Below are 27,110 nucleotides of genomic sequence, written 5' to 3' on the forward strand. Positions count from 1 at the left end.
TCAACCTTTCCCCATCTTCATCAAAAATCTAGCCATTTGAAAGTGACAAATCTTTAAGACCCTAATTCTCGTCGTCCCCATCTTTACCGTAAGCAATTAGGTCCTTTTGTAAAACAATCAGAAAAATATCAAAGTAGCTCTCATAATTTTCTTTGCTTTGCTTTGCTTTTTCTTTGTCTTCAACCTTTCACCATCTTCATCAAAAATCTAGCAATTTGAAAGTGACTAATCTTTGAGACCCTAATTAAGTACCATTATTTACCTAATCGTTTTGAATGGTATATCCGATGTTAACCAAATCAAATTAAAGTTGTCCACATATTAAGGACTCATAACTATTAAGGAAAAAGTGTCTCTCTCTCGAGAAACCCTAAAACCCTAAAGTCAGTTTCTTCATTGATTGTGCATTCAAGCTCGTCCGGCGGCGCCACTACCGGTTCTGGCCTCCGGCCTCACCGACGTCTTGGGTATGCTGCCGGACGGGTCTTTGGTCTGATCAGTTCGACGGTGATTCATGGGTGGTTGTGCTCGAGTTCCTGACGGCGTTTTGGCTTCGGTTTCTGTTTCTGGCTGCATCTCTTTCCGGCGGGGTGGTCGTACTGGGCAAGATCGGCGGCTGGGTTCTCAATTGACGATGGTTGGGCAAGCGCTGCACCAGCGTGATTCAGACTCGGATCCGTACAGCGAGAGCTGCGGCGGCATGGGCGGCGCGGTGGTTTGGGTCGACGCGGCTGGAGGTCGTAGCGGCGTAGATCTTGGCGTCAAGAGTCGTGGCAGAGAGGGTCGGGCGGAGGTGCTGGACTTGTGGCGGACGACATGGGGTCAGCAGGTGATGGGCCGGGACCAAGCCCGCTTGATGGGCTCTGGCAGTGGACCTCTCTTGGGCGTTGTCTGTGCTGCACAGGGCTTTAGGGTTTTTTAAGGTTTTTTTTTAATTCCAATAACTCTCTAGTTTGTTCGGGGAAAGTAGTGGGTTTTGGCCCAATTTAGGTCTGCTTTATTAGTGGGTGTTAGTCTATATTGCTATGGTTTCTTCTTACACCAAGTTAGTGAATCTCCTGGAGTACCACAATTGAGTGCATTGACGAAGGGAGATTTGAAATAGTTTTCTTAGTGTACGTTGAGATTGGTAGTTGTGTAGGCTCGTAAAATTCAAATGAGCATCATTGTACTAGTGGATGATACCCGTATTCCCTTAGGCCCCGTTTGGATGGCAGGAAATCATGGTATGGAATGAGAATTAATTTCATTTTCCATTCAGATGTGTCGTTTGGTTGTAATTAAAGATTGGAAAGGAAATAAAAAATAAGATTTGACTGGAAATTGACTCCCTCATAAAGCCTGAATAGAATTACTTAGTCAGGGGTGGTATTCTATTTCCATTTCCCACTGTCAAAGGCAAAATTATATTAATTATCCCTCTAAAAATTTATATTCCCCACCAATATTCCTTATAAATTGATGTACTTTAATTAGTAAAAGGGCATTATTGAAAATTATAATTTCATATTTCATTCTTATGACTTACCAAACACTACAATAGAAATGAAAAACTAATTCCAAAATTTAATTTCTAGTAATATTCCAAACACTCACATCGAAATACCAAAACATATTCCACTCCATATCCGTCTGGAAAGGAAAATAAATCATTTTCCAATTTTGACATTCCTGCGAACCAAACGGGGCCTTACATGCTTGACCACTGATTTAGGGTACAAGCATATAGGGTTTATTTGCATGTGTCGTTCTGGCTTTGGGATTAAATGAAATCTCTCTTACTCTGTCAAAAAAAAAAAAAAAAAATTAAAGTTGTCCACTACTTGAAAATTTGTTGCATTCACGCAAGTACGTACAGTGTACAGGAGTCAATTGCATTCTCTCAAGTCCATGGTTCTTATATATACGCAAGCGGTGAGATTAATCATCAATAAGAACTTGTTCTCTGAGTTTGGAGCAATGGAAGAATTAGCAAAGCTAGGGAGCTCTCTTCCGGTGCCTTGTGTTCAGGAGCTTGCGAAAGAGCCATTAACTACAGTCCCACACCGATATGTTCGCCCTGATCAAGATCCTCCCTTCATTTCTGGTATGGCCACTTCTTCACCTCAAGTACCAGTGATCGACATGAACAAGTTACTTTCAGAAGAAACCATGCCAGCAGAGTTGCAGGAGTTCCACCTTGCTTGCAGAGAATGGGGTTTCTTCCAGGTACGTATAAATGTATTACTTATACAGCCGAACTAGAGAGAATGCCCTTAAACAACATTTTCACAAGCTTTTCATTTCGGCATGTAATTCAATGCGGAACCATTATAACTAATTAACTATAGTTTCGTCAACTAGTGTTTGTTAAAATGATCGTTGCAGAGGAACCACGAGGTCAAAGATCCCAATTTCAATGAGGAGTTGAGGACTTTGCCGTGCCTTTATATCAAGTGAAGCTAGTGATTATGACTAAATTTTATAGTCATGTTTAAATTCAAAGACATGGATATTATTGCAGCTGATAAATCATGGTGAAGAAATAGATTTTCCATTGATTTGTGCAATTGCACCCTATACAATATATAGCAGTTTACAAGTTTACATTTACAGAAAACATTCAATTGTAATTACAATAATTAACTAGCTGCTCAATCCTAGCTTTGTAACTGATGCTAAACTCTAGCTATAACAGATCCTTGACAATAGCAAGATCAAGCTGGAGATGCATCAATTAATGGAGGAGATTTTGTTGTAACTGAAGCTTGATCTGTGGAAGAGATATGCAAAGAATCCGTGGTTTTAACATCCCCCCTCAAACTTGAGAGTCCTGGACGCACAAGTTTGTGTGACAACAAGGAATGGCGATGTTTATGCAACGGTTTGGTGAGCAGATCAGCCGGTTGATCTACGGAAGGGATGTAACAGACCCTATGGCTCCCAATGGCAACCTTTTCGCGTACGTAGTGGCTACAACAAGATCGGCATCAGAAACTGGTTGATTAATAGAGGCGAGAGAGTCAGCAATTGACTTTGCTTGTTGGAGATAGGCATCGACAGTTTGGGTGCCCTTTTGGAGATCAAATAGTTGAAGCTTTAGACTAGTAGCACTGGCAGCAGATTTCTGAGCAAAATGGCGAGACAAGCAGTCCCAGATGGATTTGGAAGTGTCGAATCCAACGGTAAGACGAGCGATATTTTCAGTGAGGGAGGTATTGAGAATGCTCACAATTTGTTGATCGACGGTAACCCAGTCGTCATGGGACGGATTGGGAACAGATTTGGCAGGAGTATCAGTGGTTGCCGGAGTGGTGATGGTGACTGCTGGTTCTGGAATGGTGCCATCAACATAGCCCCAGAGATTAGCACCACGGAGGTAAGGTTTGATTTGGCGTAGCCACACCAAGTAATTGGCTTCATGAAGTTTAATGAATTGAGAAGTGTTTTGGGTGGGGGCAGGGGTGTTGGAAGATGAGGAAGGGGCCATTGAGGAAGAGAAACGAATAAAAGAAGAGATAGACACAGGTTAGAACATGAAACCTAGTCTGATACCATGAAGAAATAGATTTTCCATTGATTTGTGCAATTGCACCCTTTACAATATATAGCAGTTTACAAGTTTACATTTACAGAAAACATTCAATTGTAATTACAATAATTAACTAGCTGCTCAATCCTAGCTTTGTAACTGATGCTAAACTAGCTATAACAGATCCTTGACAATAGCAAGATCAAGCTGGAGAAGCATCAATTAATGGAGGAGATTTTGTTGTAACTGAAGCTTGATCTGTGGAAGAGATATGCAAAGAATCCGTGGTTTTAACACATGGAGTTGGTGAAACTTTGTTGGAGAGTGTGAAGTCAGGGATTCAAGAATTCTTCAGTCTGCCAATGGAAGAGAAGAAACAGTTTTGGCAGCAGCCAGAAATTATGGAGGGTTTTGGACAAGCATTTGTTGTGTCTGAGAACCAGAAACTTGATTGGTCAGACATATTCTACTTGATCACACTCCCAAAACATTTGAGGAAGCCACATTTATTCCCCAATATTCCTCAACCACTAAGGTCTATTGTCTTTCTAGACATATGTTATATTGTTAGCTAGATTGTTAATTAATCTAGACCCGACAACATAATATTAATGCACTATATTTCACTGATGTAGAGATAACTTAGAAGTGTACTCTGCGGAACTAGAAGATCTTGCCAAGAAGATTCTTGACCTCATGGCAAAAGCACTGGGAGTGGATGCTAACTATATAAAAGAGTTGTTTGACCAAGGGACTCAGATGTTTAGGATGAACTATTATCCACCATGTAAGCAACCAGAGCTTGTCATTGGCCTTAACCCTCACTCAGATGCTGTTGGATTGACCATCCTCCTCCAAGTGAATGAAATGGAAGGCCTTCAGGTTAGAAAAATGGTATGTGGATTCCGATTAAGCCCCTAAACAATGCTTTCGTCATCAACGTTGGAGATATTTTGGAGGTAAGTCACTATACGTACGCTACAGTTACTGCTACAAGATTACAAACTATCATAATGTATATCTACACGTCTTAACAGATTGTGACGAATGGAATATACCGTAGCATTGAGCATCGGGCAACAGTGAACCAGGAGAAGGAAAGGCTGTCAATAGCCACATTTTACAGTCCAAAATTGGAGGGAGATATGGGTCCTGCTCCGAACCTCATTACTCCAGAGATACCAGCATTGTTCAAGAGAATAGGTGTTGCAGACTACTTCAGGGGATTTTATGAACGCAAACTCGATGGGAAATCATACATAGATGTCATGAGGATTCAACATGGTGAGAATGGCAAAGGCACCCAAAGACTAGATGTGCTCTAAAGTTTACTTACCTAAGTAAAATTAAGCACTGTTAAGTTTGGAGACAATTACTTTAAAGCCCCACTGTTATACCTTGATTAGTTTCCCTTGAAAGAGAGAGCAACATCATGGGGTAGGAAAATAAATGTTTATGGAATTTTCTCATGCTTCAATTCATTTTCTAAACAAGTGCTGTGACTATACTTGACGATAAAATGCTTGTTGTTTTTATGAATTTTGCCGGATCGTCGACCTCAGGCTATATATTCTGTCAAAAGCAGCAAGTAGAATAGTAGATGGTGGATTGGTGGGTGAAGTGTCAACAACATTGGTTGAAGGACGCTGCTGCGTTGGTTGACCGACGAAGCTTCTGATGTCTCTCTTTTAATTGTGTTCTTGTTTTCCTTTCAGTCTTGCTTTCACTTGGGCTAATTTGATTGTTTGTTGCGTCTGTACGTAGTTCCTCTTGTCTTGGCTTCTGTGGCTTTGACTATGAGAGCCCTGTTTATTTTCAGTTTAGCCTCTTGGCTTTCTGATGATGTTTGTTTGGGCTGCTTTCCAGCTTTTTAATGAACATCTTTGACCAAAAAAAGAAGAGTGTCAACAACATTCATCTGTTTGCCAAAATCTTCATGCGGTTATTTAGGGTGAAGGAAAAGACACTGGAATGATTGAGATAGTGACTTGGGAACATTATCAAGACAAGGTTCAAAACCTATCACAATGCCTCATTAGTCAGTCAAGTAGTTTAGGCAGCAGTCGATGTAAATTGCTACTTTTTTGACCCAAAAGCTAGATGAATACTTTGGACCCTCGTTGGTCCAATAACACGAACACAAAACTGAGAAAGTCTTCGGCAGGGAAGCAGAGCAAGTGTTTTCTTCTTTGCAGTAAGAACCACTTCCCTACCGAATACATATCTCCCAAACGCTGAATGAAAACATTAGATCCAGCACTGAGCCTTTTTACTAAGAAACACAAGCATTAAACGAGTTGCTCTTACAGAGTCAACAAAAATTGAAGTTGCAGCACAAAAGCTATTATCCATAAAGAATATCAAATTGATAGCAATTTTTACAAAAATTGTCAATTTTACTACATTTCTAAATTCTAACTATGCTACACGGACCAATGGCTTCATTCCCCACTTCAAACCTTATGTATTCCAACTCCAATACATAAACCCAACAGTACCTTAAAGAGATTCAATCATCTTTCCTGTACAATGTTGGAAGGGAGCATTTCCTTGCAGCAGCATTACTGTCTGTGAACCTAAAACTGATAAAGAGCTGAGAGAATAAGTGCAAGAAAAACCAAATACGAATTTCCAAAAGTTAACAACATGGATAATATTAAAAGGCTAAAAATCACAAATCATCTCTGGGGTGATTCACAATATTACCTCTGTTGCCAAAAAAGTTACTAATAATACCCTTTGGGTGAGTACCGTTGCCGGTCTCTGTCAAAACCTATGGTTCATCCAATTTCAAATCAAACTAAATTGCAAAGTTCGGAAGGTATTTAATGAAAATTGGAACCAATTATGGGTTTGGACTGAGATCGGCAACAATTCACATTAAAGCTTTTAAGACCGCAAGTTAACATTGTGAATCAGCCCCTGCCACATGGATGATTAATGTCTTTTAGCCTACTTTAAAATTGTTCATTCAGTATGTATTCTAAATAGATTGATGCTGGAATACAAATGTTCAAATAAAAGTCAGCTGCATATAATAACAAAGAGAAAAGGAGGTAGCATCACTCTTGCATTCAAGGTTATTTGGATTCAACCAATAGTGAAAATGCATCATGACATCAAGCAACAGGCTCTAAGATACCTCAGCACTAGCTATAAAAAATGTCAATACCTAATTTGTAATTCATACATGTCAAATAGGCTTTGCCATGTATATAGTTCAAGTAGTTTTGGCAAGGAAATCAAATTGTTACTTTGGCCGGATAGACTAGTTCATAACATCATCAAATCCAATCTACCAAAGCCAAAATAACCAGCCACTTGAGACATAGAAATGTCATACGTTGACATCAAGGTACAGATGCATGTGCTTCCATACCCTTAAGCCCACTCCACCAACAAGGGACAGTGCATGTGCTTTGATGGATACATATGTCTTAAAGGTCTCAAATTTCAACGGCCAAATCCCTAAGCTTACTCTACCAGATTTGCAGAATTTGAAATTGAATGTAAAAACAAATTTAAGAATGCACTAAAATCCCTTGGACCTTGTCCCTGAACTCTGAACTGACCCAAAGAACTCTCATTATCCATACAATTGCAAGATATATCCATTCAACTCCATCTCCATCTTAGGACACAAAGGAACACTAGCACATATGCTTGCCATCTGCACTGTATACCATATCAAAATCCATCTCCCATCTCTCCTCATCTTCACGATCTCATCCCCTACATTTTCTCCATGTGAAAATTCTGACTCCTCCTATTCCTCTGATCTAATTCATCTTGATCCCCAAAATCTCCACTTACTTTAGAATTGTAATTCCAGAATCCTAGCAAACTAAGCCGATAACATCATTTTTTTTCAAAATTTTCTAAAGACACAAACTTTAGTGGGGCAACCAAGCTAAATTGAACGCCCATGTAGAGGGCAATTGCAAATCAGCATTATCAACGGAGCTACTTATATAAAAATGTAACCTTTATCTCTCTGAATATAAGAAACCCAAAATGTGTATTGCATGAAATCAGATCAAATTGACAACAGCATCACCACCCACTTCAGCAAACAAGTAATTTAAACATTTAATCAAAGATCTTGAAGAGCTTAGCGCAAAGAAACAAGGACAATGAATCTATCTCAAACATTCAGGTCAAGAAACACAAAATCAAGTGAGAGAAATCAGAAAAGGTACCTCCTTTGAGCAGAGCAAGGTTCATAGGACTGCACTAGAAGATAGTGCAGGCCATGGCCAAGGTGTGGTTGGGAGTGAGTTGCAGGATTCATGAGGAAAACCCTAGTGTTTGGTAGAGCAAAGAGATAGAGGGGAAATGTGAGTAAAGGTGGCGTTGTGGGTTTAAACAAGAGAAGGGGGAGAGAGAGAGAGAGTGTGTGTGAGTAAGAATGAGTGGGTTTTGCTTCAAGAGCACGATTTCAGAGGCAGACAGAGAAGAAAGAGACTTGGGGGTTTGCCGGTTTTGTTTGTTCTAGTAGAGTACTTTAATTCGCGAATCCGAGGTATTTTGTTTGGTTTGAAAATGAAGTGTGAGACCCGACCCCCGCCCTTTGCACTTGGACCGAGGCTTCACAATAAACTTGACCGGTCAGAAATATAAACCGGTTTGTATATAAAAAACAAATTATATAAACCGGTTCGTTTTAGTTTCAGATTGATGAGTTCCTTCTCAAGATTTTCCATCGAGTGGTTCAAAGCTTTTGATGGATTGCAGGCATGTGAAATAGTTCTTGGAGGATTGGTACATTAGTAGAGGAATTTCTTTCTTAGTAACAAGTTTGAAAGTATGCTTCACTCGTGCATTTCATGAAGTTAATTTCATTGTTGATGGCTTTGTTATAATCATGGCCCCCGGTTTTATATAGACATACTCTATTCATTGTGGAGATTTCTAAACCCGAAAAGAAGAGGAGGACATAGGACTAGAAATCCTCTAAAAAGAAAAAAGGTTACATGCATGGTTGCACAAGAAGACCATACTCCAACACCATAACCACCGAAATGAGAAGAAGTAGAAAAGGAGAGTAAAAAATAAGAGAAAATTAGAAAAAAAAACCTAAAAAATGAAGCTCCTTTTAAGAGAAACCCAATCCTATGTTTTCTTTTAATCTACACCCATTCATATAATTAAACCTACCGTATAGGTTTTAAGTCTATAATTAAGTTTTTTTCTCATTTTTTTAGTTTGACTATTTTACCCTTCTCGTCGAAGAAGGAAAATATTCCTCAAATATAGGTGTTTTTTTTTTTTTTAATTTGAATATGGTATCAGTTATAAACACAAATTAGAATTTAATACCATCAATTTATTTTTCCTGATTTAAAAATGATTAATTGCCTTAATTATTGTATATCTCTTCCTTTCTGATTTGACCTATATATTTGCCATTTTTTAGTAGATATGTTTGTGTAGATAATCCTATTATTAAATATGTCAACGTGATTAATTGCCTTAATTATTGTATGTAACTGATGCCATATTTTAGGAGATATGTTTGTGGAGATATTCCTTATTTAAAAAGATTAATTGCCTTAATTATTGTATATCTCTCCCTTTCAGATTTGATATTTATATTTGCTATTTTAAAGTAGATGTGGTTGTGTAGATATTCCTATTAGATTTCGTAGATTTCTCAATCTGATTAAACATCCTTTTGTGGAGGTATTCCTATCATGTAGTGATTAAACATCCTTTTGTCTTTTGTCTCGTATGAAATTTCAGCTATTACTATGGAAGTTATGTGTTTTAGTTGTGTTGTTGTATTCCATTAGTTAAGTTTTATGAAATACTCTCACACGTCACCACTCAATACACAATTCGTTCACTTGCTACTTTGGGTATCTCTAGATGAACCATAGGTAGAATTGTGTACTTTTTCCTATCGTGCAGGTGTCAAATATCGTATGAGTTTTCACATTCGCAAGTGATTTAGATACCTATCATTTATGAGTTTACATTTTGTGTCTATCAATCAGGGAATAACTTAGGTACAATAAACCGTGGGTAAAATTGCATAATTTTGTCTACTATTCAGGTGCTACATATATTGACTAACTTTGGTAGCATAAACCCTAGGTAATATTGAATAAATTTGCCTACCATTCAGGTGTTTAACATCTAGTGGGTTTTAATATACGCAACTAATTTAGGTACCTATTATCCAGAAAGTTCACAATTTGTACGTAAATCGTCCAGCGAATGCCTTATGCACCTATAACTCCGGTTTCAGGAAATGCATTCTGCTACCTATACTATATGAAACTACTTCACGACCCTCCCCCCTTATGCCCAGGAAAAATCACAAACTACCAGACTTTCCCATAATATTGCCTCCAACGTAAAGACAACCCTATTCACCCCATTAACCTTGTTTAATTGTGCATAAAAAAAAATTTATTCAGAAATAAAATGATTTCCACACGATCCATCGTGTTTTAAGAAACACACTTTAATCATACAAATTCTCAAACATTGCAAAAAATACATATAAGATCACTTTAAGCATCCACAATCTTTAACATTCCAGAAAAGACATAAAAACTGATGAAAGGCCTTCCAAATGGCATTTCTGTCCCTCCCAAACTCCTTTCACAAAGATGAGCCTAACTGTCATTGTTGTCACTTAAGAACCTTCCAAAAACATGTGCTCTCTGCTGAGTCATGACACCTTTTTTAAAGGTAGACTCTAATTCAAGACCTTCCGATCGATAATCGCTTGATAATGTATGTCACAGCAATCCCGCTGTCCACACTGTACATTAGAAAACAAATGAATAAGCTCATACACACACATATTAGGAGTGCTGATAGTAAGGAACAAGATAATTACATGGAAGGATCTTGTTTAGGACATTCCTTGCTTGAAATAATAGGGAAATGATGAACATTATTCCTTCCCAACCAGGTAAGCAAGTCTCTGTCTTTGTTTGATACATTGAACGTAAATAGACTCACTTGCCCTTCTCTTTTCACATGTTTCCATATCATCTTGCTCTTAATAATTGATTTACCCTTATCTTTCAAAAATGCCAAGCGTTTTGAGATTTCACCATGCTGCACATTATGTTGTCATAGGGGTAGAGCATTAATTGTGGTATACGTCATATATCTATCAACAAAGGGAGTTGTCCAAGTAATTCTTCACTGAGTTTAGGATTGATTCTAGACCTAACCCTAAAAACTCTCTCTCTCTCTCGTGTTCCATCCCTGTCCGGCGGCGAGCCCTGGCGCCGTCGTCGGACGGGCTTTAGTTGACTGAGTGTGGGTCGAGGTAGCAATTGCTGCAATGGGGAAGGAGGAGATCACAGTAGTTCTCAGGCTTGGATTCACCATTCGATGGTTTCAGCGGCGGACTAGTTCCGTGTTGGGGGATCGGAGGTCTGACGGTGACATGCTTGTGGTGGCATGTTGTCGTACCGTTCGGAGGTTGGTCGGTGGTGGCATGGCTTGGAGGTACAGCTTTCTGCCAATCAGATCAATCCGTTCTGGGTTGGAACCCTTGGATCCGGCCTGGGATTGGGTTCGTCTGCTTGGGGCGGTGATTATTCATGGTTCGTCTGGAAAGGCAGTGGGTTCAAGTCGGCGGTCCTGCGAATGCAGTGTGGTGCGGTGATCTGGCGACGGAGGTTGGGGCGGGGATGCGAGGCATGGCAGGCTTTTTGGGGTCGTCCTCTCTCCTGCGTCAAAGCTCGGGTTTGGTCCATCTTTTTGGGCCAGGACTGGGCTCTCTAGTTTTTTGTTCCAGTTTTAATTTAGGGTTTGTTTTTTGGTTTGTTTGTTAGTTTAGGGTTTGGTTTTATTTTATTGTTGGTAATATGTCGCTACTAAAGGTGTGGCAGAGACAATTTTCTTTTCGCAGTCTTGGGGGTCGTTCCTGTTCTGGAGTTGGGTCAGCAGCGGTGGCGAAAAGTCTGGCATAGACAATCATCCTTGGCCTTCTAGTGGGTCATTCCTGTCTGGGATTGGGTTGGAGGAGTTGGCGTTTTGGAGCAGTGGTGGATGGATGGTGTTGACAATAGGGAGGTGATGGTGTTGGTGTTTTAGTCCCAGGTTTGAATGTCCGACAATCCTTTTGGTCGAGTTTAGGTCACAACGAGTGTTGGCTTGGTCGATCAAAAGTTGGTCAGGAGGATTCTGGTTGGTGAGTTAGTGTCGACACAAGTGAGTTGTCTAGTTTTAGAGTTCTTACTGGCTGGACGAGAGGTGAGATGTCAAGGATTTACTGCTCCTGCGCTTGTTGTCTTTGTCATACAGTTGTAGTGCAAGTTTAGAGTCAGTATATAGGTTTCCAGTGGGAAGTCTAGTGGCCATTTCTGAGTCAGAGATGTCGCCAAAAACTCGTTGTAAGCAGTTCATTATTAATGAAGTTCTTATTTGATCAAAAAAAAAAAAAAGTAATTCTTCACTGCGGGTGCCCAGGCATAGAGAGACATTGAATCTAGGTCCTCTATGTATGGAACTATAAACCAACTAAGGTCATTGCCACTATTGCAGAAAAATAGTGTTACACAAAAATAGAGACAAACCAACCTAACAAAATCACATTCATTCTCAAGCCCCCTCAGTTTAGATACATCTTTGATTAGTTGCTCCAGGATCACCTTGGACAATCTTTTCACTCCAGGGAATCGTCTTCTAATGAAGTCAGAATCCCCTTTTCTCTTCTTCTGGTTAAGGTTGATCTCACGACCTTCAATATTCAAACCAAACAGTTCTGGAATGTCACCTACAGATATGGTACCAGTAATTTCCCCAAACTGAAACGAGTTTTTTTCCTTGTCAAAGCATTTTAAAAGAGAAACGATGTCACTATTAGACTTCCTACAAGCAGAGTCTATTATTTGCCGCTCATAAAAAGCTCTAAACAAATCCCTGAACGGTGTGGACTCTATCAGATCAAGCTTCACCTCAGTAATATCTGCCCTTAACTCATCGGTAATAACACGTCCAAACTTGAGAAGGTCGCACCTAAATTCCAGGTGGGTGTACTCTTTAGCCATCAAAATTAACTTGTAGTATCTATTGAGAAACAAGAAGATGAAACAAAAAGCTGCAATCAAGAACTTGTATAGTCTATCATACCTACTCAATAGCAAAAACCTAGAACCATAACAAAACAAATACCTCTTCGTCAGGAGCGCACACACCTTTTGAATAGGTAGCAACCACAATACTCATCAACCGTACCAATCGGATATGCTGTCGAACACAGGCAACCCACCAACCTCTGATTGTGCAATCCATTTATATCACAAGCTTGTAGAGATATTGACACCGGCTTTGAATGTACAGATTAGAGTCTTCAATATGGAGATTACGTAACCTCCAACCCAGAGGAGAATTTTCAATTGCTGAAATCAAGGGTTGAGTAATTTTGGGCGACGTCTATGGGCAGCCGTTTCATGATCGACTTCCATCGGCAACAAATCTGGATTTTATTATCAATCTTATTTAATAGGTGAATGGGGAATTTGATAGTGGCAGCTTTAGTAATTCTTAACAACATTGGGTTTTATTATTTATTCTATTTAATAGGTTTTTTTATTTTGCATAAAAAAAATTAATTGATTTGGTTGTATATTAAACCACTCTTATGGTTGGTTTATTCTAAAAGAGGTGTGTCAATTTGGGTATAGAATCAAATTCCCCAAAAAATAAACACGAGGAGCATTCGCTATAGTGTTGCCTTTGTGTAAAATGAGAGAAACATAAACATTCATGCGACCAATTTCATCCAAGCCGTATCAAGGCACCAAGGTATGAAACTAGGAGTTCATTCCTAACCGAATATGGCGATAAGTACATCAGAACTCGCACAAGGTAAGTCACTTCAATGACCACGAGTACTCAATTACAGCACTTGGCAACAAAACTGAGGAAGCAAAAACAACCATTAAGATACCTTCTTGGCCATGAAAGGTCCCTCCAAAGCTCATACTAAAATACCATGGAAGGATCCATCAGTACTGATCTTAACTCAAAACGAAGAGGAGGACGCTCGCCTAAAAGAAACCCGAAGAATTTGGTCTTAGACATAGCACTTCTAGCAATCTAGCTCAAAAATGGTGAGCAACAAGGAATAATTTTGAAAAGGCTTGAACGATTCTTTGAAGACTCTGCCAAGTTAAGTTAGATATTGGTGTAATTGTATTCCCTTTCAAATTAAATAATGATATAATATTAAAAGAAATCTAGGGTTGGAAATCGCAGGGGAAAGGTCGCAGCCTATCCGGCGGCGCCCCGGCGTCGATTGTGGTTCCCTGCTGCATCGACGAGCGGTGGGTGTTGCCGGATGGGTTATTGGGGTCTCTGGCCTCACTGTCTTGCTTTTTGTCAAACGATCTGGGTTGTGGATGACTCGTCTCTCTTCTCAGGCGACAACGCTGGGGTGGATGATGGGCAATGGGCGATCGACGGCGGCGCAGCGGTGGAGCAGGCGACCAGTGGCCGGATCATGGCGGAGGCACTCCATGGATCGTATGGCGCTGGGTGTTTCTCTGCGGTGGGTTGCTAGGCGGCGATTGCAGTGATGGCCTCGAGTTCTTAAGCTGAAAGATGCAGACTCTTGGAGTTCTCTCGCTCCGAGGTGGCAAGGCATCGTGTTCTGGCTTGCTGCGTGGTTTGGGTTTCTCCGGTGAGGTGAGCTCGAAGGGGTAACCTTGGGGTGGTGGTGGTCTGCAGGCGAGGCTCCTGGGGAGAAGGATGAGGATTGTGGCAGCTCTATTTTAATTTTGTTTTTGCTTAAAGTTATGTTTTTGGTTAGGTTTTCTTGGTCATTAGCATGTCCCTACTCTGTTGAGTTAGGGTTGGGTCAATTTGAGGTGCCATGGATGTGGTGTCATTCCTGGGGACGAATTGGTTTAATTTTGGTGTTATCTTATGGTCAGTGTGCTGACGAGCGATCCTTGCACGTGGTCTGGTTGTGGGACACGGTGTGGAAGAGGGCGTTGGTTTTTCTGGCGGTTGTCCATGAGGTGGTATCAAGATACTTGGGATTCCTTGTAGCCCGAGAGCTTGGGTGGTATAGGTGGTTAGGGGTTGGGCCCTTTCGGCTCATGGAGGTCATTCATGATGACAGACCCGTAACTGGTTTAGGTTTTAGGGAGGAGAGTGGGGAGTTCATGTCCACCACCGGTCATTCCCGTTGATGTAATTTGGATTATTATCAATAAAGGTTTCTTATTCTCAAAAAAAAAATAATAATGATATAATATTGGTGCAAAACTATACTTTAAAAGTTACAATGATCAAAATAGTTTATGACGACACTCCAAGTTGCTTTTGTAGTATAAAACGTACGTGTATAATATCATTGCGGTTTGCAATGTGCGATGTTGGTCCAAAGTCGCAAAATCTTTTTGCCTCGGTTAATTATGTAAGAAAAGGATATCTTTGTGGCATAATGCAAAGAGCGTGTACAGCATTTCAAATAGTTGGAGTAGATTCAAATACAATTCATTAAAAAGAACATGGTTACAGATCACCTGGTGAGAACAGTAATTAGAATGGACAAATCATTGCAGGTGAATTAGGTCTGAACATTGAAATATTAGTTAAGGTTTAATTCAACGTACGTATTTCGCTCTCAATTTGGTAGATAGTCCTCTTAGCTGAAAGTATATGGAGACCAAGCTGTTGCTGCAAAACTAGCTTAGTGTGATTAGGTGGCCACCCTTTGCTTCTGGACCTCTAAAAACTGTTCTTGGAAGCCAAGTGAGGGAATCTTCCTGTGAATTTAAAGATCATTTAAGTACCAACACAAGCATTAAGCAACCAAAAGTTTAGAAATTCTTCTATGCAGTCAATATATTGTGATAAACATGCTTAGTTTCTCTAGAAAACGAAAAAGAAGACTTGTTTCAGTGTACACTAGTTTTTGATTCTTGTGGCAGCATTGACGAGTTTAATTTTAATTTCATCTATCATTTAACAGCTTCCTATTTTCCTTAAATATATACAGATATACAGTAAAGAAATCCAAACATATACAATATACCTCTAGAATACATCATTAATTCTTTGCCCAACGTCCCAACCTTTATATGATATCAATTCAAATGGTTGTAACCTCTTAATTGGTGCTGCTATGAGCTAAATTATTCTGATTCTTAGTTGTACATGATAACGTTTATGTAATCACATGATACAGGAGGTTTTCATTATCATTGAGTGAATGAATGTCAGTCCACGTCAATGCTCCAGTCAAGTCAACAATACCATCAGGATAAGCAAGTTTGTTAGAGTATTTAAAAAGTTGTTAGGACGCTAAGCAGGTTGGTTAGAGAGATATGTTTTCCAGATAATGGAATATATAAGGGGTTCTCTTCTTCCCCTTAGTTCATAGAGCAACGCATTGTACAATTACCAGTATAGAAAATCTTCTTCGTCTACTTCCTCTGTTCTTCTTCTTCCTCTATTCTTTAGATTAGGGCTTATCATTTTCACCATGATCAGAATTTCTAGCAGAATTGTGTACTATACTGCAACATGAGAAGAGAATTGGAGAGGTTTATCAGAAAGGTTTATTGATGCCTGAAATTAGTCAACAGCTAAATGACTTCATGGAGTTTGAGGTTAACGATCATCTGTGTATGTTTGGTCCCGTATGAGAGTATTGTTAAACATCCTTTCTAATAGTCTAATATATATTATGGCAGGCGGTTATTCTTTACATATATAAAACAAGAACTTACACACAGCTATTATGACACAGAGATTATTTCCTAAAGAAAGAAAATAGAAAAATCTTCCCTTTTGCTTAGGTAGCGAGTATTTATCAGTTGACCTTATTCTATATCGCACTCGATCTTTCCATAGAAGTAATTTGTTTTCTATTAGGAATTTAGGAGAGTAATTGACACGCGCAAAAAAGGTAGAAAATCACTTGGTTTTGTTTTAAAGAAATTAAAACAAAATCTTACGAAGTTACTAAAACAAGTACTTGTAGAACACGAAATACCGAAATAGTAGAAGTGGAAGAGAATAAACGTAGCAGCTGATCTCAAGGAGGACTCTGATTCAACTTGTTGAACCTTATCAACGCCAAGTTTTCCTCTACTTCCGTCACGACTCAGCACGACCAATTACATATTTAGCTTCCCATTCACCTACTTCACCATATTTAAGGATCATCATCAGCGTTTTCACGACCTGAAGCGGCTCGCCATGGAAGGAGGAGGAGGAGATGGAGATGGAAGAGCCAAAGTTAACGATCTAGACAAGCAGAAGGTCCCGTTCTACAAGCTGTTTCTGTTCGCAGACCAATATGACGTGGGGTTGATGATCGTTGGGAGTATCTGTGCCATCGGAAACGGGCTGTCGCAGCCGTTCATGACGCTCATCTTCGGCAGTCTTATCAATACTTTCGGACATACTGACCGGGCTCATATCGTCCCCATGATTTCTAAGGTACATATATGCAATACATATGCAAATATTGCTCTTCCATTCTTCGCTATGCACCTACATTACATTACCGATATTAATCTTAGCTAGGTTTTATGGAAGAAAAAAAAATTCATCAAGTAGGCAACTAATCTTCTTTGGTAGTGCAAATCTTTTTGGCTTTCTTTCGACAACCCAATATTGGCATTAATGTGTTTATTTTTGGAGAAAAATCTAGGTTTCGATCTTCAATTACGAGTCAATTTTCAAAAAAATAAAAAGAAAATCCTTCAGTTATGAGACCATACATTTGAATATTGATATTAGTTTCGTTTTTTGTTTTCCAGATTTTGAACCAAAAAAAAAAAAAAATCTTGTCAAATGAAACAACCGGTTCGATCAGTCTTCAATTACGAGTCAATTTTCAAAAAACAAAGAACAAAATCCTTCAGTTATGAGCCCTCAAACGATCATTATGACCATACATGTGAATAATGATACTAGTTACCTTTTTAATTTGTTTTCCAGCTTTTGAACAAGAAAAAAAAAAATCTTGTCATATGAAACTACTGGTTCAATACTTAGCTAGCTAGGTTCTTTACTGATTTGTTTTCTTTATTGTATTGAATAGCTCCATTCCAGGCAAAAGAAATTGGGGCAAGCCCATTGAGTAACTATGTATATGGATGATATTGCATTGTGTTTTGTCTAATCAACTAACTTCTCCTCCGTACTTTGTCTCAGGTGTCTCTAAAATTTGTGTACTTGGGCATTGGTACTGGCATTGCTGCATTTCTACGTAAGTGTTTACTTTTATAATCTAACCATACGGTTGATTTTTGATCCCGCTGAATTGAAGCAAGTCTGAAACAAGTCATATATCAGTTGATTGCTTAATGAAGCAATGGTTGCTATGTATACGCAGAGGTATCATGTTGGATGGTAACTGGGGAAAGACAGGCCACTCGAATTCGAAGCTTGTACTTGAAAGCAATTTTAAGACAGGACATTGGATATTTTGACACCGAAACTAACACTGGAGAGATCATTGGCAGAATGTCAGGGGACACAATTCTCATTCAAGATGCCATGGGAGAAAAGGTAGTTAATTGCTTAAATTACTTCACAAGTTAGATCAATGTCATTAATAGCATGATACACCATTGCAATGGCTGCGGTTCTTGTTGATCATATTTTGTGGGATTGTGATACAGGTGGGGAAGTTCATTCAACTCCTTTCAACTTTTGTAGGCGGTTTTGTAATTGCTTTGGTCAAAGGATGGCTTCTCACCCTGGTATTACTGTCATGTATTCCCGCTATTGTCTTTGCTGGTGGAGTCATGGCCATTATTGTTTCCAAAATGTCAACACGTGGACAGCGTGCTTATGCGGAAGCTGGCAGTATAGTAGAACAAACAGTTGGAGCCATTCGAACAGTAAGCTAGCTCGGCATTGATATAAAGTATCTTTATCGATCCTGACTATCAAAGTCCATAACTAACTACATTAATATTTTTTGTGCATTCCAGGTTGCATCTTTTACCGGAGAGAAGCAAGCGATAGAAAAATATAACAAGAAGCTAAAGGTTGCCTACAATAGTACAGTTCAACAAGGACTTGCCACAGGAGTTGGACTTGGTACGTTCATACTTATTGTCTTTGGCACTTATGGACTTGCCATATGGTATGGATCCAAAATGATCATCGAAAAAGGATATAACGGAGGCCAAGTCATCAATGTTATATTTGCAATAATGACGGGTGGAATGTAAGTTTCTAGTATTGTCAGATTTTACATTTTGGGGTTAATTTTATGTGGTTTTTATAGAACCATGCTAATGCTTACTTCTTTTGTTGTACTAGGTGCCTGGGGCAGACATCACCGTCTTTGAATGCATTTGCAGCAGGGACAGCTGCTGCATACAAAATGCTCGAGACCATCAAACGAACGCCGAAGATTGATCCTTATGATACCTCTGGAGTTGTATTGGACGATATTAAAGGAGAGGTGGAGCTCAAAGACGTCTATTTCAGGTACCCTGCCAGGCCGGACGTGCAGATTTTTGCGGGATTCTCGTTGCATGTTCCGAGTGGCACAACGACTGCTTTGGTTGGGCAGAGTGGAAGTGGGAAGTCAACAGTGATAGGCTTGGTAGAGAGGTTTTATGATCCAGAAGCTGGTGAAGTACTTATAGATGGTGTCGATTTGAAGAAGTTGCATCTTAGATCGATAAGGGAGAAGATTGGGCTTGTAAGTCAAGAGCCGAATCTTTTTACTACAACAATAAGGGAGAACATAGCATATGGGAAGGAAAATGCAACTCAAGAAGAGATTAGAAGAGCAATTGAGCTCGCAAATGCAGCAAAGTTTATTGACAAGTTGCCTCAGGTAAGCCTAACTGTTTTTACATTTTGTTCAGGTGAGGATTTGTGTTTCAGAGAAGAGCGTGTTTTGTTGTCAGGGGCTCGACACAATGGTAGGTGAGCATGGAACATCGCTATCGGGTGGACAAAAGCAAAGAATTGCAATTGCAAGAGCCATTTTAAAGAACCCTAGAATTCTACTTCTGGACGAAGCAACAAGCGCCTTGGATGCTGAGTCGGAGCGAATTGTTCAAGATGCACTGGTGAGATTGATGTCAAATAGAACGACTATAGTTGTTGCACATCGCTTAACAACGATTAGGAATGCTGATGCAATAGCTGTGGTGCATAAAGGGAAAATTGTTGAAATAGGTAAGAGCATTTCCATAAGGTACACCATCACTCTCATTCGTACAATAAACTTGTTCCTCAAGTAACATGATCATCGTTTTGTATTGTAGGAACTCATGATGACTTGACCCAAAACCCAGAAGGAGCTTACAGCCAACTAATCCGCCTGCAAGAAAGAGCTAAAGAAAAAGTTGCAGAGCCCTCTGATCCAGATAATGGTTTGGATATAGATAGGACAATGAGTAGATCTGGGAGCCAGAGACTTTCAGCAGTGAGATCTTTAAGCAAAGGTTCATCAGGTAGTCGGCGCTCATTCACTATTACTAGCTTTGGTGTTCCTGCTCCAGTTAATTGTGAAGTACAAGTAGAAGAAGAAGATGAGGAGAACCGTGTGAAAACGAAGGTTGATCCGGAGCAACGCAAAAAAGTTTCCATCAAAAGGCTGGCCTATTTGAATAAACCTGAGCTTCCAGTTTTGCTGCTTGGATCTATTGCTGCAGCAGGTCATGGAGTGATTTTTCCTGTCTTCGGCTTACTACTCTCAAAAGCCATCAAGATGTTCTATGAACCGCATAATGAGCTGCGAAAAGACTCCAAAGTTTGGGCAGGAGTGTATGTTGGTATAGGTTTCTTTGGGTTGTTTGTTATTCCAGGGCAAAATTTCTTCTTTGGAATTGCAGGTGGGAAGCTGATTGAGCGAATTCGTGCCTTGACATTCCAAAAAGTTGTACACCAGCAAATTAGTTGGTTTGATGATCCTGCAAATTCAAGGTGTGATAAAAATAGACAGTAACTTTTATAAGCTTTAAATTCTTAAAGATATTTAATTAATCTTTTGTACTTGTAGTGGTGCTATTGGTGCAAGGTTGTCTTCTGATGCTTCAACTGTGAAGGCTCTTGTTGGTGACGCATTAGCCTTGATTGCTCAGAACATAGCAACAATCATAGCAGGACTGATTATAGGTTTCGTAGCTAACTGGAGACTAGCGCTTATAATTATAGCTGTGTCGCCATTGTTGATTGGGCAAGGAATACTCCAAACAAAATTTCTTAAAGGGTTTAGTGCCGATGCCAAGGTCAGTCTAATCTTCCCCAATGAGTCAATTATTTTGCAAACTGAACAAACAACTAATGATTTGAATATTGAATGCAGGTTATGTATGAAGAAGCAAGTCAAGTGGCAAATGATGCAATTGGTAGCATTCGAACTGTTGCATCATTTTGTTCTGAAAAGAAGGTGATGGATACGTATGAGAAGAAATGTGAAGGTCCAATGAAACAAGGAGTACGACTGGGAGTAGTAAGTGGTACAGGTTTTGGCGCTTCGTTTGTAGTAATGTTCTTCACAAATGCATTAATTTTCTATGTTGGAGCTCATCTTGTGAAAAATGGGCAAGCCACATTTGAACAAGTATTCAGGGTAAGCTTTCAGCTGCTTCCTCTCTTCCTTACTCTTACCTCCATCCAAGTGTGTGCCTTGCTCTAATTCTAGCAAATCATTATCTGTAGGTGTTCTTTGCTCTAACTATTTCAGCGGTGGGGGTTTCACAATCTACTGGCATGGCTCCTGACTCCAATAAAGCCAAGGACTCAGCAGCTTCAATATTTCAAATTCTTGATAGCAAGCCTAAGATCGATTCAAGCAGCGATGATGGCATAACACTACCGAGCATTACTGGAGAAATTGATCTTGACCATGTCAGCTTCAAATACCCCACAAGACCAGATGTGCAGATATTCAGGGACATTTGTTTGAAAATCCCTTCTGGAAAGGTTAGTACAAACCACCACCACTCAGTTTATGTCTAAATATTTAAGTTGTTTAGATCTCAACTTAATATACTTTATACAGACTGTTGCTTTGGTTGGAGAGAGTGGCAGTGGGAAATCGACAGTAATAGGCCTTATAGAGCGTTTCTATGACCCCGATACAGGTCGCGTACTGTTAGATGGAGTGGAAATCCACAAGTTCAAGCTAAACTGGTTGAGGCAACAGATTGGTTTGGTTGGTCAAGAACCTATTCTCTTTAATGAGTCAATTCGTACCAACATTGCCTATGGCAAGCAGGGAGATGCAACAGAAGAAGAGATCATAGCGGCAACAACTGCATCAAATGCGCACAATTTCATATCTTCATTGCCTCAAGGATATGACACCTCAGTGGGGGAACGAGGTGTTCAGTTATCAGGCGGACAAAAGCAAAGAATAGCCATTGCAAGGGCTATACTAAAGGACCCAAAAATCCTTTTGCTTGACGAAGCTACCAGTGCACTAGACGCAGAATCAGAACGTATAGTACAAGATGCTTTGGACAGAGTTATGGTGAATAGGACAACTGTTGTTGTTGCTCACCGCCTCACCACAATCAAAGGAGCAGATATAATCGCTGTGGTGAAGAATGGTGTGATTGCTGAGAAGGGAAGCCATGATTTTCTGATGAAGATCACTGATGGGGCTTATGCATCTTTGGTGGCACTTCATGCTAGTGCAGCATGATGAGAAATAATTAGAAGAGTAATAACTGTATTGCCGAAGATTAATGACACAGAGGCGGTGGTCTTATGATTTCAGACTGATTACAGGTGCTTCAGGTTTTGCTTGGTTAATTATCTTTTAGTAGTTTTGGCACATAATTGGGTACTGCTAGATACAGGTTTAGATATTTTGTAGTATAAATTTATGTTGTGGTTGTCACTAAAGGCCTATCTGAGTAGGATTATGTATATAAAAACAGACAGAAAAAGCAGTCTAAGTCGTTCATATATGTTTCCAATAATGACAAGCTTCCACCAAATGGTAGGTTCTGCAATATTTCCAAGTTCTTATTTTCTCGCCTCATTCTGTAGATAGAGAGCATTTTTATCAGAAAAAGTTTTAGTACTTTTTTAGTATGAGGATTTTAATAAGATACGTACTAATGGCTTATCGGGTTTACTGAAACTAATGTACACATTATATGCCATAATGCCAAGCTGCAACCAACACCGAATCATGTAGCAGGTCTACAGAGACTTTACAGGTCTATTTACTATCTAGGTCTACAGACAGAAGTAAAGCGTATATCAAACATTAAATCTACGCTTCATCGGAAGTAGGATCATGTAAGCCACCGGCCATTTTCAGGCTTTCTTCCAGAACCGAGATGCATTTATCACTCCCACTGTGTGTGAAGCTCCTAGATATTGTTTAACCAATTCCAGTGCCCACTTCCACAGCTTCACTGTAGAAGAGAAAACAAAATAGCTGAACCTGACCTGATTCATTTCAAAACGAACACCATTCTGTTGGTCCTGATACCTTCCATAGCCTTGTTTTACCAAGCAGAGTACCCAAATGTACGTACAATGCATATTGCAGTACACACTACACACCCTTTTACTTGATGGATATACCACACTTCCACACAACTCCAGATATTGATTTAGAAAACTTCACTGAGGGCCAAGAGCAAGATTGTAATGTGGAGTTGGAGAGTACCAATAATGAGCATGGAGTTGTGACAAGAACATGCATTAAGATGAGCAGGATCAGAATCAATTTTTTCAGAAGTTCTGTGGGATTTTTTCTTCTTCCCAATACTCTTTCTTAATCCTCTTAGGTGACATTCTCTGTACTTTAGTTCACTTCCTTGTATGCATCATTACCAAAGTTGAGAATGTTAAGAGAAAAAGTAAATATTGATTGCGAGAGAGGGCGCGAAAGGAGCAGCTTTGTTGAAAGGACTTATGCACCGTCAACCTGAACAACGCTCCAGCTTAAAATGAAAAAGCCAAAAAAAAAAAAAAAAAGATTATTTACCATTAGGGGAAATATCACCAATGGTCACTGAGTTATAACTTATTCGACACTTAACTCACTGTATTTTCAATAATATCACTTAACTCACTCAGTTTTACAAATTAAATTAATGAAAATATCTATTTTTAGAAATATGACGCTCTCTTCTCTCTCGAGACAAACCCTAAGGTCGAAACCGGCCTTGAGTGGCGGCGGCGGCGGCACAACAAAATTTCTGACTCTCGGCAGAGAGGTTTCTCAGCCACGTTGTGGCTCTGCATCTTGGATTTGGAAGGGCGGCGACGTCTCTCTTTCTTCTCCCTTCCTTGGTGACGGCAGTGCTTGGCTCCGACGTCCCTTGAATCTATGTTTGGATCCGTTTTGTCTACTAGATGGATCGGATATGCTGCAGGCAGCCATCTTGGCTGAGATGGCGCGGGTTTCATTGCCTTCAACCTCGTCGGCGGTAGGCAGGGCAGGGCTATTCGCTGCCGTATTTGGGTTAGGTGATGTGGGACAGGGAATCGGTGATGACTAGATTGTTCAGGCCGGCTTGGATTCAGATCCGATCACATGGGAGGCTGAGGATGACGTGCTCGGTGGTGAACCGGATTCCCTTTTGGCGGCAATGATTGCAGCTGGGCTGCAGTTAGACTGGGACGGTGATGATGGTGACCTTTCTCCTATGCTGGACGGCGGCGAAGGGAAAGGCTGTGGCGGCAGTGGTGGTGGTGGTCCTGCTGAGGGTGGCGGCTGTTTGGTCGCTAGGAATGCTAGGGTTTGTTTCTGGGCTCTAAGACTGTTGGGTCTGGAGTGGACTTCTGCTCATGGTTGGAGTCTTTGGGCTTACTTTTGGACGGTGGACTTCCTGTGTGCTGTATGGGTCTCTTGCTGGGCTATGTTTGACTGGGGATTCTCAAGTTGGGCTGCTCTGATGAATGAAGATGGAGTGGATGATGATACGTCATCCTCTACTCCTAATTTTATTTAATTTTTGATCTTGGTCGCAGAAACCAGTAGCTCTGAGGGTTTTTATTCTTGCTTCGGAATTTCTAGGTTTTTGTTTGAAATAATGGCGCGTGAACTTCCTACAAGGTGGGTGTACTGGGGGTATACTGGGTTCTTGTTCTTGTTTAGAATAGGAGTCTTAGGGTGCTCTGAGGAACGATTCTTTCTGTCGACCCCATAGGGGTGTTTCGTTTTTGTACTGCTTGCGGAATCAATATAATGGGCGGACCTCTTTTGATCAAAAAAAAAAAACTCACTCAGTTTTACATCCGTCTTTCACTTAACTCACTGCCGTTAATTCTACCGTTAGAAGCAGTTAAAATTGAGGGTATATTTGTCAAAACACTTAAAAATCATTTTTAACTTAAAAAAACTACATTTATTAGACTTTTTTTCAATTTTTTTAAATTTCTGAAATTTCTAATAAAAAATGATTTTTTTAACTTAAATATAATTTGAAAAAAAAATTGTCTTTTTAAAAAAAAAAAAAGTTAGAAATGCATTTTTTTAGTGTTTAGATAAATATACCCTCAATTTACATTTATTAGACTTTTTTCAATTTTTTAAATTTATGAGATTTCTAATAACAAATGATTTTTTTAACTTAAATATAATTTGAAAAAAAAAAGTTACAAATGCATTTTTTTAGTGTTTAGACAAATATACCCTCAATTTTAATAGCTTTTAACGGCAAAATTAAGGACAGTGAGTTAAGTGAAAGACGGATGTAAAACTGAGTGAGTTAAGTGATATTGTTGAAAATACAGTGAGATAAGTGTCGAATAAGTCATAACTCAGTGACCATTGGTGATGTTTTCCCTTACCATTAATTCAACAGTCTTGAACAGGGGCAAAGGCAGTTCAGGACGAGTGGGGGCCACTGCCCCATTGAGAATATGACACTTGCCATTGTAGCATACAATTTGCCCCTATCAGGCCGTCGGCTTGTAATGTTAACAACATATATGTATATACATTGTGTTCCCAGTTCCCACAATGACACAATTCAAAGCCCACAAATATGATGGCTGGACTAACCGTCTAAACATATCAATAGGCCTAAAAATCACAGCTCCCAAAAACAACGGACAAAACAAGAAAATGGGAGCATGAAGCTTCTTGTGCACCCCATTCAGCATGAGTTTGAATACCAAAGTCAACACTCAAAGTCAATAACCAACTGATATTGCTGGCTTCCTAGTTGCTGCGATGACTTCATTTCTCACACCCCAGATATCAATATCTCTTTGTTGATCAAACTCAACTACCAAAGCCAGCACTCAGGTTAATTAATTTGTTTGTTTCTTTTTTACTGTCTTTGCTTCTCCTCTGTGGCTCTGTTCTTGTATATTTCCTATTGACTTATTGAGAACAGTGTGACTTGATGACTTGATGTTCTATCATGTATTCATGTTATGATGTTAATAGTATAATTTGATTGCTCTGTTTTTGTGTTGAAAGATTTTATTGCCATTGTTTTGATCTCTTTTCTTTTTGCATGCCTGGAAGGCTAGAAGTGTGGAACTCTATAAGCAGATACTAATATTTTTGATAGATTACATATGATTTTGTTTACTATATTGATCGTTTCTTAGTTTTTGGAACTCATCAATGGAAGGCTGGAAGTGTGGAACTCATCAATGGTTTTTGGTGTTTGGTTAAAGTTTTTAGCCCCCATACATATATATTCCTCCCTCCGCCACTGGTCTTGAACAAGAAACAACCAAGGAAGCCATGTAGCGATTCAGATTGATCTTTCCATCATCGGTTGGAAATTAGATACTCGGTTTCTTTTCTTTCACATAATCCTATAATTCCATTCAATCATAAACTAAGTTTCGGTTCTACAACATATAGGATTTTTAATTTCTTATACCTCATGTCACGCCCCGGATTTTGAATAACAAATCCAAATCCGAAACATGAATTAATACAACTCACATAAATACAACCTGAATTTTTTTCTCAAAACAACCACACTTCACACCTCTCAATATTACAATAAATCAAATCCTCAAGTTAATTATTACAACACACTCTCACCAAATCAAATTCTAAGGCTCAATGAGCTTAACTCACCTCACTATTACAAATGCTGTAAAACTATCACAAATACTCTAACCCGCTCGATCACCGCCCTGATTCTCCTGACCTGCAGGATTACCCGCTACACCGTTTGAATAGTGTACCGGGATTGCAACAATACAAACCCGGTAAGCTTTTTGCAAAGCTCGTATGAGTAAACGAAAGGATTGCACGATTTAAAGTAACACAATCAACTCAAGCACATTTTAATTTTGTTTTGCATAAGAATTGAAGTGTACAACATCACTTCAAGCATCAATCAACTCACATCTCATCATGACTACTCAATAATAAACAACTTCTTACTCAATATATACTCACAGGCTTATGATTTATTTATATAAATCATCCCATGCAGTATATTATACTTACAGGCTTATGATTAATTATATTAATCACCCCATTCAGTATATCATACTTACAGGCTTATGATTAATTATATTAATCATCCCATTCAGTATGTGATGTCATACCCAAGGGCATATGATAACTCGTTTATCCCCCAAGCAGTATGATGGCAGACAGACTAGAGCTCTAACTGAATCGTAGAGTGTCACCTTGGCCAAGGTTCACCCTTACGAAAATATTTGCCTCAAATCACTCGACTCC

The 27,110-nt window shown here is 39.5% G+C and overlaps 1 protein-coding gene, 1 long non-coding RNA gene and 1 pseudogene across 3 annotated transcripts; 2 read left to right on the plus strand and 1 right to left on the minus strand.

The window, feature by feature from the left end:
* The first annotated feature begins 3,869 nt into the window (after positions 1 to 3,869).
* On the plus strand, positions 3,870 to 5,008 carry LOC133729358 (oxoglutarate-dependent flavonoid 7-O-demethylase 1-like; annotated as a pseudogene).
* Positions 5,009 to 5,799: 791 nt separating this feature from the next.
* On the minus strand, positions 5,800 to 8,061 carry LOC133729359 (uncharacterized). Its single transcript, XR_009856343.1, has 2 exons — positions 7,711 to 8,061; positions 5,800 to 6,093 (listed from the first exon to the last, which is right to left on the minus strand). It is a non-coding gene; the product is annotated as an uncharacterized LOC133729359 (long non-coding RNA).
* An 8,615-nt stretch (positions 8,062 to 16,676) lies between these two features.
* On the plus strand, positions 16,677 to 22,456 carry LOC133729357 (ABC transporter B family member 9-like). 2 transcript variants are annotated; one of them, XM_062156870.1, is made up of 12 exons: positions 16,677 to 16,939; positions 17,660 to 17,714; positions 17,841 to 18,016; positions 18,130 to 18,351; positions 18,445 to 18,683; positions 18,779 to 19,304; positions 19,378 to 19,651; positions 19,741 to 20,401; positions 20,478 to 20,706; positions 20,784 to 21,050; positions 21,140 to 21,403; positions 21,483 to 22,456. In XM_062156870.1, exons 1-12 carry the CDS (start codon positions 16,697 to 16,699, stop codon positions 22,125 to 22,127), a joined length of 3,801 nt encoding a protein of 1,266 aa, XP_062012854.1. In that variant the 5' UTR covers positions 16,677 to 16,696; the 3' UTR covers positions 22,128 to 22,456. The 2 variants fall into 2 exon arrangements, with proteins under 2 accessions (XP_062012854.1, XP_062012855.1); XM_062156871.1 differs by having other exon boundaries at positions 21,565 to 21,713.
* Positions 22,457 to 27,110: the final 4,654 nt, after the last annotated feature.

Source organism: Rosa rugosa, chromosome 2 (genome assembly GCF_958449725.1).
Source record: "Rosa rugosa chromosome 2, drRosRugo1.1, whole genome shotgun sequence".
Lineage (NCBI taxonomy): Eukaryota > Viridiplantae > Streptophyta > Magnoliopsida > Rosales > Rosaceae > Rosa > Rosa rugosa.